This window comes from Anarrhichthys ocellatus, unplaced genomic scaffold, assembly GCF_004355925.1.
Source record: "Anarrhichthys ocellatus isolate YVR2014 unplaced genomic scaffold, GSC_Weel_1.0 scaffold71, whole genome shotgun sequence".
Lineage (NCBI taxonomy): Eukaryota > Metazoa > Chordata > Actinopteri > Perciformes > Anarhichadidae > Anarrhichthys > Anarrhichthys ocellatus.
The window spans coordinates 877,914-899,306 of record NW_022280101.1 but is presented as its reverse complement, the minus strand read 5'-3'; the positions used below and the strand labels follow the sequence as shown (position 1 = coordinate 899,306).

Here is a 21,393-nt window from a genome sequence, read left to right as displayed (position 1 = left end):
CACCCACATCCTTAATCATTTCTCTCCACATCCCCTCCTCCGCTTTTATCTTTTCTCATAGTCTTGCAATGTCTTTTTTAAACCCGTAATGTTTTCAGTAGCTCATTTTAATTCAAGTCAATGTTTTTTCTCATGGCATCTCACTGAATCTCTGGCAACAGAGATTTTTTACTGTCTGATCCCTTCCGCCTCTGTTTCACCAATTGTCAAAACCTCAACGTTTTTCCCCCTAGAAGCAAAAACCCAATTGTGAAGCACATGGAATCTGTTTTATTTCCATATGTTGTGACTGTTGATGTGCCAACATATCAAAAGTTTCCAGGACAAGCACATATTGCTCCTAATTTTTCTTCTGAGATGCATTATTAAGACCTGGAAACATCTGTGATGGTAAGGAAATGAAAACATATGGGAACCCTTTTCACATTCAGACATCAGGCTTAAGTTACATTTTTTTATTGCATTTCTTAGTTCCTGTAGGCAATAACAACAACAAAACAACATCCATTTTTATCTGGCCATGCTGTTTTTGATGATTAGCCTTTACCAAATGGTCAGGATGTCAATAACTTCCTGGAAGCCACCGGATTAGTTTTTAAATATGCAGTTCCATTAACATGATCTCAAAATGTGGTCAATGAAATGGTGGAACAAACCATTAAATGGTCAATCTACTGCTGCTTGGCAATATTGTTGGAAACTTCTCTCTTCTTTAAAATGGGCATTTAACGTTGTTTCCTTTCCATTCACCACAACCAATCAAAAAGCTTTAATTTCCTTGTACACATTTTAGATACAGTTTTCTTGTCAATTTCAAGAAATATGTTTAAGGGAAGGATGCAACTCATCACTAATGAATGACACAAGAGCATATAGCATCAGCATTTTCAGTAATAAAACTAAAAAAAAATAAATTAAAAGCAGCAATTTGTGTCTGTGGCGATAAACATACATAAATGGTGCTATGGAATTAATTAAAATGTATTGACACTGTACTGTGAATGAATCAGGTGTGGCTTTAAAATACATTTTAAGTGCAGGATTTGAATAAATTAAATGATGTATCATCACTTTTCATTGCTGTATTCGTGTGTTTATATATTTTGTATACAATGAAATTCTTTAAGTCATAAATGTAAACATAAAAGCCATTAAAAAAAACACCCCTGTTTGATTGTTCTGTGTTCGACAGTGACAGAGTGCGACACACACCGATTGCTCGGCGTGCGATTGATGATGCCTCGTCACTCTTGTTTTCATGGGAAGAGCAGTGTGGCACAGGAAATGAGGAATCCGAATCATTTGTGAGATTTGGTGAAGTCGAATCGTAAGACGGTAAAGTCTGTATATATTTTTTTGAACTCATCCAACGTTCAGTGAAGGTCTGGCGCTTGGGAAGGATTTAAATAGTTATTTTACCCGGTTTCAATGATGAAAATTAGGTAAAGCGTCCCTTCAGTTACGCTACCGTTGGCAAGAAGAGTTCAAAACGGACGAATCGTTTACGGCTCGCGCATCAAAAACACAGCGGCTACACCGTCAACACTGCTGGAGTCCTGAGAGGTGAGGCAAAAAATGACTTCTTAATAACGGCACACAGCTATGTTTGGAAACATACAGAAAAAAGGCCACATATTGCAGCTGGTTTAGGTATTTAAATCTAACTTTAACGGTATCGTTAGCTTGGTGGTGGCTAGGTGTGAGCTAACGACAATAAAGGTGACATCACAGGCCTGGTTCCGCTGCTAGCCTCCGGATGATTGACAGCCTGTCAATTTAGCAAGCTGGCTAATTTGACGTTGGTTTGCCTGTCGCTTTGTGAATTTTACGATGGTTTTGTTAAGTGTTTTATCTGCATAATGCGCTGCGGCTGTCCAGCGAGTTAACCGTGTTTTGTGTGTGTGTTGTTTTTGTGGTCGTGAATCAACATCAACATCAGCATCCACAGTGTGGCCTGCTGCTGCGGAGGGAAACCAGCCCCACAAGCCGTAACGTTAGCTTGTCATTCCTCCAGGCAGGGTTTGGTAACGTAAATTAGCTTATTACATGTTACGTTAGAGGTGCAGAATATAACAGCCAGTCTGTTGTATAAGCAGGAGGTCGTCAACAAAGCATGGTGTGTTATATCGCGTTGCAACGACGAAGAAATGTACAAAATACAATAGTTATGTTTAGTGAGAACATGGTGTCTTGCATATTAAATGTCTGGTATTTGTTTTAACCCTGTTTGCAGCGGTGGTCAGGGGGACCACCACCGAGGTGACACCCTAAAATTAGATAGAATCTATCTATACCCAAGACCTAAACGTAGCTCTTGAATGTATGACATCAGTACGCTGACATGTTTAAGATGTGTCTACTGATTTGCTGCATCAAAGGACATTACATCAAAAGTGTGTCTTAGCAGTTCTAGTATTCTCTATGGAGAAGGACTGCAAATTATAACACAAGGCAGCCCAAAACCTGATGATAATGAAGCCGTATCATATAAGACAGAGACAATTGGTTAATCCTCACAATATAATGTAAGAAGACATTTGACATGACATGGGCCCTGGTATTATCCGAGCTGGTCCACTGACATGCTTTACCAGAACAGAGCCATCGTTAATGTTATCAGTAACACCTGCTGTGCTGTTCCAACTATGACAAGCCAAGACATAATTCAATGTAATGTAATTAGAAGGACTCATTGGAAACTGGAGCAAGGGAATGTTTGGCATTTTTGCTTTATTTGACGTTCAGAGCATTAACAGTAAACAACTATGTGTTATGTGAATATCATGCACCTTTTTAAAGATTGCATTGAATATTCATTCAAAATAGCTCTACTATGGAGCATCTCCTGCTCCAACATTTGTCTCAATGCAACCAGCACCACATTGCTGTCTCTCTGTTGGTCAACCAAACAAAGGACTAGTTCACATATCGGAAAGATAAGTTATTCGGGTTTAGATTGAGTCTTTGTCAAGTCTTCCAGGCTGTGCTTTTCTCTCTCTCCGTTTCTGTTTATCTATCCTTCCGGCCACCCACACTCATGCTCAAAAGTTGGCCCACATCAGCTCTGAAACCAAACAAGATTTTAGACTACACAGTTTCTGGCCTTGACAGGTTGTTTTGCCACCGCCCTTCTAAGATGATCACAAACACCCCTTTGAATCTTTTTGGCAGGATCTGCTGAGCTTCATTTCATCTCTGTGCAAACAAACATAATGCGTTTTATGAATCAGCACTTGAGGATTTCTTTAAGCCGAAACTTAGTTACATTTAATTGCAGTTTTTCCACGATATGACTAATACCGAAAACATGTGGCGTTATGTGACCACATCAGTTGGACAAGGTGGTGATGGAGGCCAATTAGCATACCGCTGAATACTAAAGCTGTGAACCCAACATGAAACATCCCAGGCTAAAAAAAAGCAGATATGTTGTTCATCTCTGTTCCAGATAGCCACAGCCATAATAGACGCCATTGTGCCTGCTTGCCTTGTGAGTGAATTGGGATGTGCTGCATAGTTAAGGTCAGGCAGCAGCAGCAGCTGGCCGTGTTGTTTTTGCGCAGCCCACCAAAGCACCCATGAGAAGCTAGGAGGTCCTGGATCACCAGAGGAAGCCAGTGGCTTGTGTGCTGCCCCTCTGGTTCTCAGGATGCAGGCTGGGCTGATCAATGGGACCGCCTGCCTGTGTCTAGACTCCTCTGGCTGCTTTGGACCGTACCTCAAAGGAGAGGCTTGGATTTCTTGGGAAACTTTTGCTTCTTGTACACTGTAAATATTTTGCCTCCTTTACCCGCTCTCTCATGCTGCTTACCGAGTGTGCTTCCCCTGCTCAGTCAGAGCACACACCCCTTTTCTCTTTGCCTCGCTGTTTGATCTTTGATGCAGGCCTGACTGTTTAAAGAATATCAAAAGAAGCAAGGCCTACTATAGCTTATCCTCGCCAGCAGGACAAGTCTAGGCCTACTTTCAAGAGCTTTATTCAGGTTATTTTCACACAGGTTTGAAGACAATGTGGTCTACAAGTTTAGCTGTATAATCTCAAAGAAATGGAGGTACAACCCACAAGGTTAACTGTATGGCCTCCTTGCCTAAATGTTTCGTAATCCCTTTCACAGGCTTGATCCCATTGATAGCTGTTGGTTCAGTGAATCAGTGAATGGCACTGATGCAGTGACGGAGCTCTTTGTTGCCTGTGAACCTGTGACTTTGTCACCTCATGCTTCCTGTTTTGGCATGTGTGTGCGCAACAGTAGATGGGGACATAGTGGGATGTCTCTTTGTCTACTCGTAGCACACAACTTGTCATTGCTTTGTCATGTGATTTGTTGTGTGACAGCTGAGGAGCAGCAATCGAGATCTCACGTTCAACATTTCTGTTTTCTTTTACTTGCTGCGGATTTGTTGATTCTATTTTCTACCTGCAGGTGAGCGGCCGGTCAGCCAGCCACGTGCAGCTCTCTGCCGCTATGGATGCCTGTGCACGTATTAGAGGAATCCCCATAAGGTCCAGGGCCTCAGTCCGGAAAGAGGTCCGTCTGCTGGGACACTGCATTTTATTCTGAAAATATCTGTTGTGTACTGTATGTTTTGAAAGGGGGATTTCCAGCCCCACTCTCCAGGGATTCTCTATGGCTGCCATGACATCTGACATTAGCTTTTTATTTATTTATTTATTTATTTATATTAAGAAGCATTTCTGCAGGACAAATTGAAACACACTGACTGACTGCTGCACTTTACTTCCACTTGTAATGTCGATGTTACGGTAAAATGCAAAATATCTCGTCGTAGTTGTTTGTCCAGTTTGAATTGAGTATGATAACAACGTACAGTCCTTTTTTTGTTTGTTTGTTATCTGTAGTTGTAAGTTTCTATGTAAATGTTAGACCAACAGGATCGTAAAGTGTTTTAAATGCCACTTTGAATACAATCTGATGAGCCAGGATCTATATTTAAGGAAGTGTAAATGCACAAAGGTATATAAAAGAAGATGCACAAAGCTTCTTCACTCAACTTTCATGCATCCTACAGTGATGCACACATACACATTGATTTTTCATTGTTTCTGTTGTGTAACCATGTACTTGGGGCTTATTAACGCTGCATGTGTTTGCAGACCGTGCGTGACGGTGGGCCGCAGTGTGTGAAGAGCCTCTTTAGGAACAAGAAGGAGCTGTGCAGCGTTGGCCTGGATCTGCCAACCAGAGACGCCACGAGGCTGACCGAGGTTTGTCACACAAACAGTAGGGCAAACATGTGCAGAGTACAGCCGTAGTCAAACACGAGACGCAGCGATACTGACCATCAACTGTGCTCTTTCAGATTCATTTTGTGTGTCTGCCTGGCCAATGTGAGGGGGATGATGTCACCCAACGGGTACCTTTTCGTAATTACAAACAGGAGTTATGACAAAACACTGAAGGAAAGACTTTCACTTGTTAAATACAATTCTGATGTGGTACTGATGGCCATTTTGTGTCTTCTTCTTCCCCAGGCTCTGTTTTCTATGCCCGGAGGGCTGTGTGAGCTTCTGAGGTCCCTCCACGTTCACAGCCTCAAAAATGACGAGGTTCTGCTGCTCAAAGACTCCCGCAGGCTGGCAGATCACCGGGACGCGGGGCCTCAGGTGGGTGACGGATCTTTCATATTGAAGGAATGTGCTCAGTCAGCATGTTTTGAGGAAAGGGGAAGTGAGCAGAAGGCATGGAAGTGAGGGGAAATGATAAGAGGAAGTAAGAATGAGCTACTCTACTCATGTATCCTAACACGAAGTTATTTCCTTTATTTAAAAGAAAAAGCACCAGTGGCTCAGGATGATTATTTTAAGAGAATACTTTAATAGAATATCAATAGCATTGGCTCCTGTTTTAATAATTTCCCTTGAAAAATTTGCCTTACCCTAAAACTCAACAAGTGCTAATGAAATAAAACGTTTATTTACACTAGAAACATGCACATTTGAGTACTTAAATGACAGATATCTTACTCCAAGACAAGTTTTTAAATGTTTAATTAGTAAAACTGAATCACTTTCTGGGTGTGCCGTTTTGTTGTATCTTCCTAAAATTCTTGCATTTGTTGACGAAATGGTTTCCCCATATTTATGGCCTTGTCTGTCCCTTCATGTAAACGGACACACCAAGTCGTTCTCAGGCTTTTGAAGAAGTGCAGGTGGGATGGACGGACAGAGATGTTGTTTTTCCAGCCTAGTCCTTCTTGGTCCTGTGTGCAGTGTTTGGGTACACACAGGCCCTGCAGCTCACTCTGTGGTTTTGCCGTTTCACACAGTGAGACCTCCCACCTATCGGCAGTACTACTGCACATGCAACAGATCAACTCGCAATCAGAGTGCAGACATAACAATGCACTACCAGCTTCTCTCTGCCCTCCTGTAAGATTAGGATAAAAAAAATCTCATGTGAATTCAGTTTAGTTTGCTCAGATCTTTCACATTATCAGCTGCTGCTGCTGATTGCAGGACATGATCGCTTTGACAGTTTAAAGACTGTCTGTTGGTTACAAATACTGTAATTTTTCTCTAAATCAGCTGATTAAATGTGCCATTTCGCTACCTGGGCACTGCCGAGGAGCCCTAGAGCAAGGCACCAGACCCCCAACTGCTCCCCGGGTGCTGTGTGTTCTGTGCTGTGTACTGTGTAACAATAAAAGTTGATTTGATTTAAATTACCAGGCTTAACTTTCAGTATTTCTCTCTCCCTTGTCCTCCTTTCTTTTCCCCTCTTTGTCTCTTTCCGCCTCTAGTGTTGTTTAAAGGCCGTGTGTGTGCTGAGGCATAATCCCAGCACTAGTGTCTACCCTCAAGCCAGCGTAGCATCTTTGGTGGGCTTGCTCGGGTGTTACGTGGCAGGCGTCCGCTATGCTTTGGAGCTCCAGGCTCTGCAGAGGGGCACAGCTGAGCCCAGTCATCCGGAGGAAGACGACACCAACCAGTCGGTCTCATCGATCGAGGATGACTTTGTCACAGCCCTGGAGCATCTGGAGGAGGACGACACCGGAGACCATCCCTGTAGGTTAAACATCGAATGCTTGGTGTTATTTAGTAGCCTCGGGTCTCTTATGTGGAATATCTTGTTAGCCATCATCTGAATGTACATACTTCTGCTAAATCCAAAATGGAGACATTTTAAACCTGCTCTGTTTTTCATACCACCATAATCTATGCATGATATCGTTTTAAAAAGTGGTTCAGTGCTAGATGGCACTCTTATAAAGGCACAATGGATGAGCATGTTTTCAGTCGGCTTTCTTTTGTGGTTAACGTTTTGTGGTATTTGTCTCCTTTTCCTGTCCATCTCCACAGCTGCTGCTTCCTATCTGAAAGGCCCTTTTAGAAAGCGTGATGTGGCATCACAGACAGTCCCAGCCCACAAGAGAAAAAAGGATTTCGCAGGCGCCCGCATTATCATAGGCTCATCTTCGAAGAAGAATTTGCATAGGTCTGGTCCAGATGTATCTGTCACAGTGCAGAAGTCATCATGCATAGAATCTCAATGGACTTACTGCAGTCCCGGAGCTCGTCTCCCCTCGCCTTTGAATAATGTCAGTGAATCGGAGGAGTCGGACTGCTCCAGCCCCAGCCCAATCATTTTCCTGGATGAGGTGGGCTACCAGAAGAGCCTGCTGGCCAAACTGGACATCCCCCAGGTTCCAGGGGGGCCCAGAGAGCGAGTTGAAGACTCAGACTCTGAAGTCAGTGAATTCTTCGACAGCTTTGACCAGTTTGATGACCTGGAGGAGCTGAGCTCAGACAACTGCACTCTCGCGCTGCCTCTGGATGCCGTCAGTGCCCCAACCGCATCCAAATATGTTTCTAGGGGCTGCTCAACCAAGGGAATGAATCCTCACCGCTTTGACCAGCCCACCCTCCCAGCCAATGTGAAGAAACCTACACCTCTGAAACCAGGCTCTCCCTACTCACTTCACTCTGAGGTGCCTGACTCCCCTCGACCCGTGCAGATCCCCTCTGAGGAGAACGGTGGCCCACTCTTTAGTCCCGTCAGCTCCTCAGCCTTCAGCCCCCTGGTGGACTCCAGTGGACCGCTGGCATACTTCTGGAAGGCAGATGAGGATGGACGGGATATCTCAGAGCTACGTAAACCCCAGGATCTCTGCTCTCTGTATAAGACCTACTCAGACTTTGCGAGCAGTCTCTCCAAAGAAATTCTAGGATCTGTGTGTGGCTACCAGTCTGCTGTTGACATCAGCGACAACAAGAATCTCAGCTGCGTCTGCCACAAGGAATTTCAGAACCCATCGGGCTACCTGATGAAGCTCTCAGAAATACAAGAGACCGTAACAGTGGCCACGCTGCAGAAGAAGTCCCAGTCTCTGAAGGACGGCATTCAGAGGTTTGCCACTGACCTGGTGGAGATGAGCTTGGGCAGTGCCTTGCGAGACCTCCAAAAAGGTGTATCCTCCTGTACCACCACCTTGTGTCACCTAGCTGCCAGGCTCACCTCTTCAGTGTTTCAAATGGCCTTCCATGAGATTGGCATGCGCCATGCCTATGTGTTAAAAGAACGAGCAATCAACGGATTAGCTGGCTTCCTGGTCGGAGAGGCTGTGTCTGGGGCGCTCAAGGAGTTCCTGACAGTGAAAAAGCAGATGTTCCACAACACTGTGACACAATTTGCAGCTGATCTGGCTGAAGAGTTGGTGTTTGAGGGCATTATGGAAGTGTGTCAGTTCTCCCACCCCTCGACCCCTCTCACCCCGAGTGATTGGTCCTTTGGCCGCGGGCAAGAGGAGGAAGAGGAAGAGGAGGAGGAGGTGGTTTCCTCCTATGCTTCAGACTTGTCTGAGTCAGTTATCCAAGAGGCCTTCATAGAGCTGTCTCAGGCTGATATTGCCTTCACTAGCCAAGCGGCTATTAGTGTGTCTCTGGACAACATCTGTTACGTCAGTGCAGAGAACGGTAGCGCTCAAACCTGCAGTACCTTTGCTAACCAGCAGGTTTTAAGTGCCAGCTCAGCTGCAGCGGTTCCTGGGCCCTCAGGAGAGGATGCTACCTGCACGGTGAAGAAAGCCCTGTTTACTGTATCCGGCATGGCCAGCTGTATTCCTGTGCCCCAAGCAGGCCAAGCCCTCTCCCACCTCCAGGATTCTGAGGAGAGCTGTCCTGTGTCTAGCTTGTCGGATGTCCCACAGGCCAGCCCCCAAATAGTAACTGTATCCTCCGCCGACACCACCACATCTACCCAAACTTGCCTTTACAGTCATGGAACGCAGACCCCCACACCTGGAGAAGACCCCTCCCAAGGAAAGTCTCCATTCCAAAACTTCTCTGGCAACATGGTGGATATGATAGTAACTGAGGCTTGTGAGCTAATAACTGCATCTAAGATGAAGAAGAGTTTTGGTGACTGTGCTGATTTCTTCACAAAGACGATCAGAAGCAGAAGGGACTCTTCTTCTAAACAAGACGCGTTTAATTATGAGGCTCCAGATTCCCCTTCAAAGCAGGCAGCTGGCTTCAGATATGACCCAGCAACAGACCAAAGCATTCCTCACATTTCTTTTCAGGCAGGCTCTCATAGACAGGGGAGACCCAGCTGTGAGGTAGACCCCAGGACCAGAGGAGTGGCTGAAATACATCCTGTGATGATGGATGCTCTTGATGTGCCGGGTACCGAGATGAGTGGACAAAGGAGGATATCTGTTCCTGGGGATGACTCGGCTCCAAACTCCGGGCAAAAATCTGGTGGGACTCCTGGCACTCCCCCTTCTACCCCTCAGCAGCCCAGTGAGGTGTCCAAGGAGAAACAGATAAAACGGTTCTCCAAGAAGCTGAAAAGCAAGCTGGCTAAGGAATTTTCCCCTGCTACCCCCCCACCCACTCCTCACTATCAGCCTGAGCCCGGCCCAGGGCCAAAAGACGTAACCCCCGAGGCAGACAAGGCTGAGTTTATGCTCAAACTGATGAGGTCTCTCTCTGAGGAGGCAGACGGCAATGAGGATGAAGAGGAGGACGAGTTGGCAGAAGAGGGCCGTGTTGGTGGCACTAACAGATGTTTAGAGTCGGTGGGTGGTCGGCATGAAGTGAACCAGATGTCCGCTCGCAGAATGTCCAACAAGGAAGCTCTCCACTATGCTGAGCGGTTGGCTTGCCACATTGTCTCCATGGCCACAGAGATGGACACCCTGGGAGTGGCAGAGGAGGAGGAGGAGGAGGAGGAGGGAGAGGTGAGCAAGGGCGGCGAGAAGAGGAGAGACAGCGTGGCTCAGTTCTCAGAGCAGACCCTGAACACCTTGTGGGTCTATGCCGGGGAGGTGGCTGGAGAGGTCATCAATGATGTGAAGAGGATGGTGAGCTCTGCACAGCAGTGTCCATACCACAGAAGAAGAAGCTTTGACAGATCTGGTTCTGAATGCTTGCATCACCACCACCAACACCCGTCTCAACCCATTACAGACCAGAACAGAGACTGGAGGGTAGGGAGGCTGGCTGAGCAATGGTCTAATGACCTGATAGCCTCCGTCTTCCGGTCTCCCACCTCCACTTCAAGCACCATCTCCAGCTCCAGCTCGGGCCTGTCCTCTGAGTATCCTAGCTGTGAGAGCGTGACAGATGAATATGCTGGCTACCTCATCAGGGTGCTGAAAAAAGAGGGAGGCAATAGGGAGTTGGTCCTGGACCAGTATGCGAGCCGCTTGGCCTACCGCTCCATAAAACTGGGCTTGGCTCATGCCAGTCGCAAGATCAAGCATAGATCCTCCAGCACCCGCCTTTACTCGTCCAAGTCGCTGCCAGATGAATGGAAAGCCTCTGGTTGTGAAGCAGCCCAGCCCAAGGACAGAGCAGAGTCAGTGGTTTGTCCCTCAGGCAAGGATGCTCAGTGTAGTTGCAAGGACTCTGAAGAGCAGAGTCGGAGGGAGTACATGGATCTGGTCAACTTCGCAGAGTCTTTAGCCTACAACATCACCTGCGATGTGACACGCAAGCTGCATCTTTCCTCTGCACGACTGCCCAAGTCTCTCACTGACTCCTGTCTGTACAAGAAATCCAAACTGGAAGACATGGCAGAGAGTCTCATCAGGAACTCCTTCTCTTGCCCCCTGTTGTCAAACGAGGGTAAGAGCAGGCATTACCACAGTACAGGAAGCCTGAATGATGATGGAGGCTACAGGAGTCGGGTGATGCAGGTCGTCGAGCATTATGCCAGGAAAATAGTTGATGACACTCTGAAGATGAGCCTCTCGTCAGTTGGACATTCATCCCGGGAGCACCAGAGGACCCAAGGCCAGGACAGACACTCTCACACCCAGAGGTTGTCTGAGGGGCCATCACTGGGTCTCGCAATGGTGGAGAGGACATGCCGGTATTGTCAGGTCCAGGAGTGCCCGTACTGCACCAAACCCAGCAGGCACCACCACCAGCCCGTATCACAGAGGAGCAGAAGGGGCCCGGAATCTCAGGCAAGGCCTGAGCGGCTTTCTAGCCTGGAGATTCCCAAGATCCACATTAACCGGGACCACAGGGCGGTGTTTGCAGAAGAGATGGTGTCCATGGCAATTAACACCGCTAAACGTGAGCTGAGCAACACCAGCCTCAATGCTGACAGCGGCATCGGCCATGATGGAACCAGCTACGCCGAGAGCCTAACTGCTGAAATCATGACGTCGGCCCTGTCCAACATCTGCCAGACCGGCAACATCAGGTAACCACATCAAGAGTCACATTAGTAGTTGCTTTTGTCTGTTCTGTCATGTTCAATGCATATAAGAAAAAATGGTACTTTAAAGCTGCTACTATTTCACATTTACTTCTTGTCTGACACAGAGAATTTTCATCATCTCTGTTTTTTGTCTCCTTTCATCTATCCGTGAATTTAGCTTCCCAGGTAGGGAAGCCACTGAGTCCTCTGTGTCCCAGCAGCTGAGTGTAGGAGACGACAGTCTGGGCAGCTGGTCCAACCTGAGCTTTGAGGATGAGCACCTAGACGACAACAGCAGCTTCCTCCACCTCAGTGACAGGTAAACAAGCACTGGTCTTCTCATACGTAGCATGCCAAATATCCGGTTAACTGTAGAGCACGCTGCTGTTATCTCCCCTTCTGTCCATATTTCACTGTCGTAGTAGATAATGAATACACTTTGCAGATTACCAGACACTAAACCATGTATTTGATTATGATATGTGTGTGTGTGTGAATCTGGGAAATGACAGGGGAATTTGATTCTTGATTACTTTTGGCTCTCATAGTCTTTCCCTCTTGCCCTTTTATTGGTGCCAATAAGACATCCACAATGTGATTTGACACAAGAGTATTGATAAATGAGCAAAGTAGGAGTTATTGAAACTCCTTCTGTGGACTGGGTACAGTTTTGTCTTCCCATTGTCTCCCGGAGGTGATAGGGTATCTTTTTCCAACAGGGTGGTAAATGCCAATGTTTTTCATTCGGTTCTTTATTTAAATGTGAACAATCTAATCTTGGGTTCTATAAAAGAACAATAACATACAGTCAGATAAGATAACATAGGATGTGTAGGAAAAGTACGATATGAATTTGAACACATTGGTCACAAGGTGTGTAATGGCACAGTTGAGTTCTCTGGGGAAAAGTCTGACGTGGGTTTGATATTTCAGTTTGAGGCACTAGAATTCTTTTCTTGTGCAGTCATGGACTCTGGACTTAACGAATCACTTTAGTCGCGCTGTGTTGATGTGTACTGTTCATCTCCTCGGACCCAGAGCACTACAGAAAGACTCTTTTCCTGCTAGTGTTGGACAGCAGCCGTCTCCTGTGGTTGCCTCTAGATGGGAGGTTTCCCAAGATCAGCACAGGGCACAGTGTGTTGTTTGCAAACCTCATTTTGACTTCACTGCCAAAATGCAATTTTCTCTAATTTGTGCAGTTGTTGCATTATATGAGAGCTTTAACTGATATGTTGTTTAAGATTAAATGTAGTCGCTGCCAAGTTGTTCTCAGAATGTTTGTGAAATACACCACAGGGATACGCACCAAGTAGTAGTTGTGACAGAATTGGCCTTAGATGGATATTGTCACTGTTTGTGTGTTTGTATGCAAAAGAAACAAAAACAGGATGTGAGTGGGACAGAGTGAGTGACATGATATCATGTGTCCAGCCTCTGGGAGTCAAGTTGTTGACATTTCTGGGAAAGGTTGACCTCTCTATGGAAGCAAAACTGACAACATTTGAGATCCGTTCCCAAGATCCTCAAAGAGCACGATGTGTTAGCATCTAGTTATTTTTGCCATCAGGGCCAAGTTAATGTATCATCATATTTTCTAAAGGTGTGTCCTTGAGTGCTGTCATCACTTCAGGCAGTGTTTCTATAGGAGCAAAGTCCCCCATGGGCAATTCATTAGGCAGATTAAATAATGGAAGGAAAAAACGCACCTTGAAGGTGTCATCGGGACACTTGAGCGTGACGATTGACTAAATGAAGAAACTCTCACCATGTGTCATTCACTCAAACCGCAGAGAGAAAACTGCAGCTGAGGTAATGCAGATTAACAGAAGGTATATTTAGGTATCAGAAACGTTCCTCCCTTCAGCCGCACGCCACCGTGTGCAGGTTCCAGCCAGCAGGCTAATCATTGACTAATTACAGATGGTGTGTGTGCTGCTGTTGCCAGCTGGTCGTCCTGGCGGAACCCTCAGGATTAAGGACAAGAATGTAATGATCTCACATTGTAGGCCTTTAGCAACAAATGGTCTCGATCAACATTACAGATGAGTCAGTGGGAAAAATCTGCATCATTAAGAGAACCCTCCTCTGTTTTTAACCTCACCTGGCATTTCAATGGATTATTCGAAAATGGCAGAAAAAGAATGTCATCATCCTGAGTATTGTTTGTTGAAGCTACATGATAGATGGGCTCATTACAGCCAACGGGATGAAACTGCCGCCACGTCTACTGTCCTGATGTTTGTTCCGTTTCGGTAGCGCTCGTTAGCAAGTAGCCTCCGTCGGTGTTACAGTGGTGCGTTCGTTACCTGCCTTCTCTCTCCAGCAGCAATGGGAACAGCAGTAGCTGGAGCAGTCTGGGCCTGGAGGGGGAGGCGTGTGAGGAGCGCATGTCGTTCTCTCCCTCTGACAGGTTGGTCAGCAACCTTTGACTAAAAAATATTATTTTTTTTTTTAAGAAGCCCGTAAGACCTGGGGGTTTACCCAGAATGAGACAAAGAAATAGTTTTACTATGAAGCCAAATCTAAGTCTGCAGACGTGTAACAGATCCATCAGTGGAAAATCTCAGCACAAAATTGGAACCAGGAAGCTGCCTCATCATGTGAAAATGATTTAGAAGATTGTGCAATGGCATTTTGATTCATACTTTGTCTCATACTAGGAACCACCAGCCACTTGCATGACCACGCAAAGCTGTAAACATAAGTAGGCTTGACATATGCTTGTTGATTGTAATGTCTGCATGCGATGTATTGCCTCAGCTTGGCTGCTTGTTGTTTTGTTGCTTAATAGAATGTCTAGTGCTATGATATTTAACTTAAGGGGTCTTGCCCTCTTTACATTAATGCTATTCAACTGTTCAAAGCCACTAATAGGTTCAATTCACTTATAATAAAACTCTACTGCAGCATTGACGCATTGAATCCGCACTGCCAGACATTTATAACAATCCCATTGTTTTCTCGGGTCAGTCAATGTGTTTTTGCTTCCGTCCGTGCAGCCGTTTGTTTCGCCTCATAGCAGTGCAGTGTGTTCATCAACATGTTCATCAACATGTGCTTGTAGAAAACCCCTGAACGGCAATCTTTTTAATGCAAAGAGCTGCCACGGTAATGTTCTCCTTTTTAAAGGTGCAATGGGTCAAATCTGGACAGAATTTTAGTTAATATTGTCAAAAAATAGCATTATCACAAGAGTGTGAAGAAGTAATAGTAACAAGTAACAGCCCCGCCCGTCTTGTCTTGTAGTAGAGTAGCTTTTTAAAATACCTTATGACTGTACATTTAGATTGTTAGTACTCAGTAGTAGAGGTGAAATGCTGCTTTGGAGCAGTTGGCGAGGCATTACACGTTGAACCTATTAAACAAGAATGTGTCCTGGGTTTTATTTTAACAGTGAAATAATTAATGAATTCACTTCTCAGATGTCGGAGTTTCCCACAGACATCAGTGCTTTACAACTACATGATCATTTCTCACAAACGATACAGTGTAGTAACCGACAATTTCATACCAACAGTACTGTGTCGCGCACTCCTCCATCACTAGACGACGTCATCCAGCACTGAGGATCAAACAGTTGGTCAGTTCAGAGACGGCCATGAGGTGGCAGGTTTCTCACAGTTTCAGATTTTAGTTTTTGTCACTTCTAAACATGTCAATTAAGATTTAAGATTGTTAGAAACAAATACTGTCCTGTACGGTATAAAATACATGCTCCAGTATGTCACCGTCGGCTGATTTTGTTCAACTTTGATTAAAACAACAAAACATTTATTAGTTGCCAGTTGCAGCAAATACACTGGTGGGTTTGTACACCTCAGGCTCTGCCTTTAAAGGCCACAGATGATAAATCTAATGCGACTCAGTTATTGTCCTTTATTGCATGACTTTATAGTTGCTGCCATGTGTGTCTTAGTTTTTAGTCCTCCTCTGCTTTGATAAAGTCATTGCTGCTTCATGATCCTATTCATGAAAACAGTAAAAGGCGTCTCCCTTCTGGAGAGAGAAGGATCTCCTGATATTCTATTGAGCAGTGAAGTAAACGCGTCTGTAGCTGTGGGCCGTGTCAACAACACCGTGATTAACAATCTTATGAAAAGTTGAGAAATTACTGTTTACCTGTTGGCACATCACACAGAATGGATAAATCAACTTTCACACTGATCAAGTGCTCTGACTCATTGTGTCTTAACAAACAAACAATCTAAAGACACCTCCCTCGACGTGTGTGACTCGTCTGTTGATCAGGACTGCTTTGACTACAGTGCATCTTCTGATATATCCTGCTGTGCTTCTATCGAAGGCTGGAAGCTCGAGCATGCTCCTTGTCATCTGTGTCTCCTTGCATGCAGCCTCATGTCCCCAGCCACTTCCTACTTCTCACTAACCTGTGTGACATTTCCCATCCCACAGTGACCATACGGAGGACAGGGAGGCCGAGGTCAAAGAGGAATCCAGCGGTAAGGATGTTTTCATGGCTGCGACCACAGCGTTTTCTAATTCAATACACGCTATTGTGAACAAGACTCTCCTAATAGTTCCGTTTAACATAGCCCCCCCCTTCCTAATTTGAGGTCTTGCTCTTTCCACTCTTTGAGATTCAGAACAGTTGCCGTTGATTCCGGCCGGCTGTGTGCGTCTGCCTGCCTGTCTGAGTGTGTTGTAGCCGGGAATTTTACCACCCCCGTATTCAGACACACTAATGCTCATTCAACCACTCCACTCCCTCCAGTCATTCTAGTGTGTGTGTGTGTGTGTGTGTGAGAGAGGGGGGGGGGGGGACTCCTTGTTGGGTCTGTTATACTGTGGGAAAAGAGAGCAAAGGGCCGCTACATGTTACACTTATCGTATCCGTCTGTCTTTGAGATGTACTGGAGCAGAGCACACTAATGTGTCTGATCAGTGTTTCGGTGAGCCAGTGTCATGAGAATGCTTTGTAGAAAGAGACGCATGGATGATTCACCTTGAATGAACCACGTTGGTCTGTGCTGCAGGGACTCTCTGCGTGGACAGGACTCAGGTGCAGGCTCCCAGGACCGCGCTGTTCGTAGTGAACTCGGATGTCAGGGAGTTCGGGCGCGGCCCTCAACACGTGGCCCTCGACCCCCAGCTCAGGAGCATGCTGCAGTGGGTGGCGGCCTCCATGGCCGACATCCCCCAGGTCCAGCTGGGTCCCGACAGAGAGCTCCAGCAGGTGATTGCCCTCGGCCCGTTCTGAACGCGCTCATTACGTACCATCACGGCGGTGTTTATTATCAAACTTCAGCGAGCCACACTGCTTCGATGAAAGATTGTTGATGTTGGTTTTAAAGGTTGTGTTGTGGTATCCTGGTGTCCTCTTCAGTTAGCTTCGCTGTGGAAACAAACCGCTCAGGCAACGATTAAGTAAAGCAACTTATATAATATATCATAGTTCTGGTTCTCATTTCTTTAAAAATCTATTAAAAAAATGTATAAAGCTTTTAAATCATAGTACATGGGGCAATGAACACACAATCCATCCTCAACAACACAGATAAAAAAAACCTTCAGAAATAGCTTTATAGCTGCCAGCTCCTAACTGAGCACATGGGGACCTCTGCCCTCTCTGAATATTACAGTTCATATTCAGTTCTGTGTTGTAATCTTCGAATGTCGCTTCTGAGCTTTGGCTTATTCCAAATCTCCTCGTTCCATCTGTCCTTATGAATCTTTAGACTGACAATAAAATGTAACAGAAAGAGAAAACCTCTTGACAAAGGTTGATTGTGTGCCCTGTCCCAATTAAAGATCACTTTGATTAGCCTCTCCTCTGGCAACTAGACAGGGTGGCTCCACTACTGTTTCACATCCCTGCTTTATGAGACATGACAAGTGAGAATCCCTTACACATTCACCCACGTCTCATTTCTTGGCAGTGCACGAATACTCGTGAAATCGAAATAACAATTGATAAAGCTCCCGCGGCCTCCTTTTGATTGTGGAAGTGAATGATAATGGTGTGCCCTTTCAGCTCGCAGCGGTGGTCCAAAGGCTTCGGGAGAAGAAGTGGAGGGTGGGAGAGCTGCTGCACACGCTGCTGCGCTACTGCGAAGAGGGCCAGACGCACGGTCAGCCGCCGGCCAGAGACGAGACACCGCAGCCGGGCAGGGAACCTCACCGCATCCCCCTCTTCCAGTGGCTCCTGGAGCACGCCTAGGTCCTCATCTCCTCTCCTCTCTCCTCAGTTCCTAACAGGGCTTTGCAAAACTCCACTGCCCCTAGAGGGCGCCATACAAATCAACTAATCTATCTTTCTCTGATGAATGTGGGCGGCGTGTGTTTTGCATTGCATGCAGTGACCAACAGTACCTCTGTCGTGATTTACTTTTCTTTCCGCCCTCTGATTATGTTGTTGGAGATTCATTGTTTAACGAGCTGTCTCTCCCGCTCACCTTCACGTCTGAATTGAAGCCCTCACACCTCGCTGCCATTATGCTTGAGCTAAAAAATAAAGGTAGAAGCAAAAGAAAGAGAGAGAGAGAGAGTTAGACACTTCCCATCTATTCCAGACAGAAGTGCAGTGAGTTGAGAGAAAGAGAATGTGTGTTTTTTTGTTTTTTTTTTTGTTAGGGAATCCCCATAGCTGCTGGTCAGATGATGTCATCACACCCTCAGCTCACCTCTGTGGTGTTTCCACATGTTAAGAGACCAACTGTGCGCTCACACACTCTCACACACATGCCACACCCTTGTATTATCAGAGGGAACCCGAGATACACCAACAATCATCCTCAGTAGTGTTCCATTGTGATTCAGTCGGCTTTAGTGGCGTTTTCTTCTCCGAAGTTAAATGTCGATAACGTGACTCGTCACATTTGACTGATGATGCTGCCATACATACAGATTGACGAGGCGTTGTTCAATTTGCAAAAACCCATATCTTCAGTAAATTGTGCCACACTGTCGTCATGCGCTGATGATCAAATGGGCCGTTCACTTGGCGCTTGAATGATAATTAGCACTTGCTGAAGCTGCCTCTTGCCATTATCGGTATTCCTGTTGTATCTAATATCTGTAACGCTGCTTGCCGAGCCTCAATCTCCTTGGTTGTCAAACTTAGTAAAAATACTTGGAGTGGATGATGATTACTGTGACGGTTGGTATCAAAAAGTATCTATTTTTTTGAAGGTAGAGTGTGTCTAGTCAAACATGAAACGCTGCTCAAAGCTATGAAGAAGAAAATGAAAAATGAAAGCCATGATGTTGGCTTAATGTTGCCAAACGTAGCTTACAGGGTGGCTCGCCTCCCCTCCAGTCAGTAGTAAGTGAGTGATCCACCCCCGGTCAGCTGTGGCCCCACGTCCAGCTCCAGGGAAGATCCAGTGACGCAGACGGTCGATCTTTTAGTAATTAAAGACACTCCTCTGGTCTGCACCTCCAGAACCACAAACTAACAGCATGTGCGTAGCTCAAGCTTGGAATGAGGAACTCGGGTACCAAAACTACAGCACTAACTCATCTAACACGCACACACTTGTTACTCACCAGCCTCCCCATACGTGTGCCTCCTCACGCACAGCACTACTAGCTGAGATGCACTTTTTCTTTTTTTTTTCCGGAGAGACCGGGCATTTCCAGCCCTGCCCTCAGCCCTCTCCTGGCGCCCCTCTGTGAATTTACTCCCGGCATGTCTGTAAGCGTACATGCACAGAACTCCCTCCTCAAAGAGAGACCATTGGGATGCATTTTCATGGTTGCTATTTATTTATTCTTATCTTGAATGAAGGACCCAAGGATGACGCGACGCTTCGAGGTTCCTCAAATTTATTATCAGGACTTTCCCCTCTTGAGTTTGAATCACTGTAATATAGCACATTCTTCTTCTGTTATTCTAAACTAAGTGTTGTTGGTGGTGCTCACACCTGCATGGCTGAATCTTCATTGGCTTTTGCAGCTGAGCGTTCTTTATGTATTAGCTTAACTGAGCTGCAGCGATCGCTCCGTGTTCCACACTGCCTCGCGTTACGCTCCGGGCCCTCTGCAGGCCCGTTGCTGCTTAATCTGCAGGCTGCCAAACGGTCGTATAATCTTAAAGGTGTTTGTCCTGTATGATTTGTTTACATGCAAAAATGATTATATCACAAAATCCACTATTTTTAAAAAGTGATCCCTACTGTTAATGATGACAGTGGAAAAGAAGAGTCAAGTATTAACCTGAGAAGTGCGAGTGCATATATCTTGGTTTACATGAAAGGAATGTATTAAGAGTCGTCACCTGACATGAAGAGAGCGCATCACAGTGGACAGATTCTCTCCCAGTGTGAATGTGTCGTTGTTGAAGTAGGACTGTCCCGGGTTATTTCTCATTGTTCAGCCCCCTCTCTTTTTTCTTTCTTTGGTCTACTTTACCTTCCTGTGCATCCCACATGACCGATAGCTCTATATTGTTGTGTTTGTGAAAGCTGAATGTTTACTTGCAAAAGACTCTATTTAGAAGCAGACGCTGTCGATCTGTTTTTGCTCCTGTCGTTCCCAGTGTTACTTTCTGACCACAGGCGGGAGAATAAGACAAATAAGAAATGAAAAGAGAGAAGTACCTCGCCTCCACTCACTCCTGTATTGTTCCCGCTCCCTTGTACAACCCTGCCAAATGAAGATATTTAATAAGTTATGTAAGTTATATATCAGTGAGTTCACTCCTTGTTCTCCTTGATGAATAGTTTACACATTCTGAGCTTGAAGTCAAAAACTCTAAATTTGTTAATGTTGAAGCTTGGTGTGACAATAAAGCTTTTTTCATCTGCTCTTATTTATTGTCTTCTGTCTTTGATGTTGTTGTTTCACTTTTGTCACGGTGTGGCGTTACTTATAAAGTATATCATGTTACTAAATGAATTTAGTTTAAGCTTTTTGCTCAATGAAAGAAAATCCAATAATTTGTGTTAAAAGGGGGAAATGGTAATAAATCATTTAAATCTGTTCCCAACTAAAATTGCAAACATTCTCTGCTGCTATGTTCTAAAAAGTGAGGATTGTTGCTTTTTTTAATTTTGTAAATTAAATATTTCTGAAAAGAGGGAATATTTGAAAACAAGCATTTTTCCTCATGGTCCTCGGTGGTGGAAAAAAAAGACATTTACTGAAGTACTCCAAGTCTTTAAGTATAAAAGTAAAGGTACTTGTACTTTACTGACATGTTTCCATTTTATGCTAGTTTATACTTTAACTCCACTGTGTCAAAAGGGAATATTTGTAGTATAATGTACCATGCTCTGCTACATTTAGTTAACAAAATTAAATGTTAATCAATATGCTGCTTACTCACTGCAGTAATGCATCAATAATGATGATATAAAAAGCACATTTTGCTTCTTTTATTTCTGTTATAAGTAAAACGTTGAACACCAAGTACTTCTTCCCCCTCTGGTATCCTTACACTTTAAACGTTGAACATTAAATCCCCAAAGAATGATCCAGTTTGGTCAGACATAAGTAATTGTTACAGTAAATCCCAGCAGCAGCGGTGATGTACTGCATCAGAAACTACACCACATCAAAGGAAGTCTTTATACTGTCGGTGAAGTAGCTTAAACACTTTGACGACAGTTCTGTCTCTGCTTGTTGATCCATCACATGAAGAAGACTTTATTCAGGGTGGGTGTCTCAGTGATAACAGCCTGCTGTTAACTGCAGTGAGTCCTCCACGCCAATTATAAGGCTGTCACTTTACCGGCCAAAGGCTGCTCTCCCTCCT

At 45.1% G+C, this 21,393-nt stretch overlaps 1 protein-coding gene across 4 annotated transcripts; it reads left to right on the top strand.

Annotated features, from left to right (window-relative positions):
- Positions 1 to 1,260: 1,260 nt before the first annotated feature.
- On the top strand, positions 1,261 to 20,448 carry akap11 (A kinase (PRKA) anchor protein 11). 4 transcript variants are annotated; one of them, XM_031873336.1, is made up of 13 exons: positions 1,261 to 1,563; positions 4,425 to 4,529; positions 5,117 to 5,227; positions 5,323 to 5,376; positions 5,495 to 5,626; positions 6,763 to 7,027; positions 7,322 to 9,352; positions 9,428 to 11,678; positions 11,854 to 11,994; positions 14,005 to 14,088; positions 16,092 to 16,138; positions 16,673 to 16,872; positions 17,671 to 20,448. In XM_031873336.1, exons 2-13 carry the CDS (start codon positions 4,467 to 4,469, stop codon positions 17,854 to 17,856), a joined length of 5,565 nt encoding a protein of 1,854 aa, XP_031729196.1. In that variant the 5' UTR covers positions 1,261 to 1,563; positions 4,425 to 4,466; the 3' UTR covers positions 17,857 to 20,448. The 4 variants fall into 4 exon arrangements, with proteins under 4 accessions (XP_031729196.1, XP_031729195.1, XP_031729197.1 ...); XM_031873334.1 differs by having other exon boundaries at positions 1,262 to 1,563; positions 7,322 to 11,678; XM_031873335.1 differs by lacking the exon at positions 5,323 to 5,376 and having other exon boundaries at positions 7,322 to 11,678.
- The last annotated feature ends 945 nt before the right edge of the window (positions 20,449 to 21,393 follow it).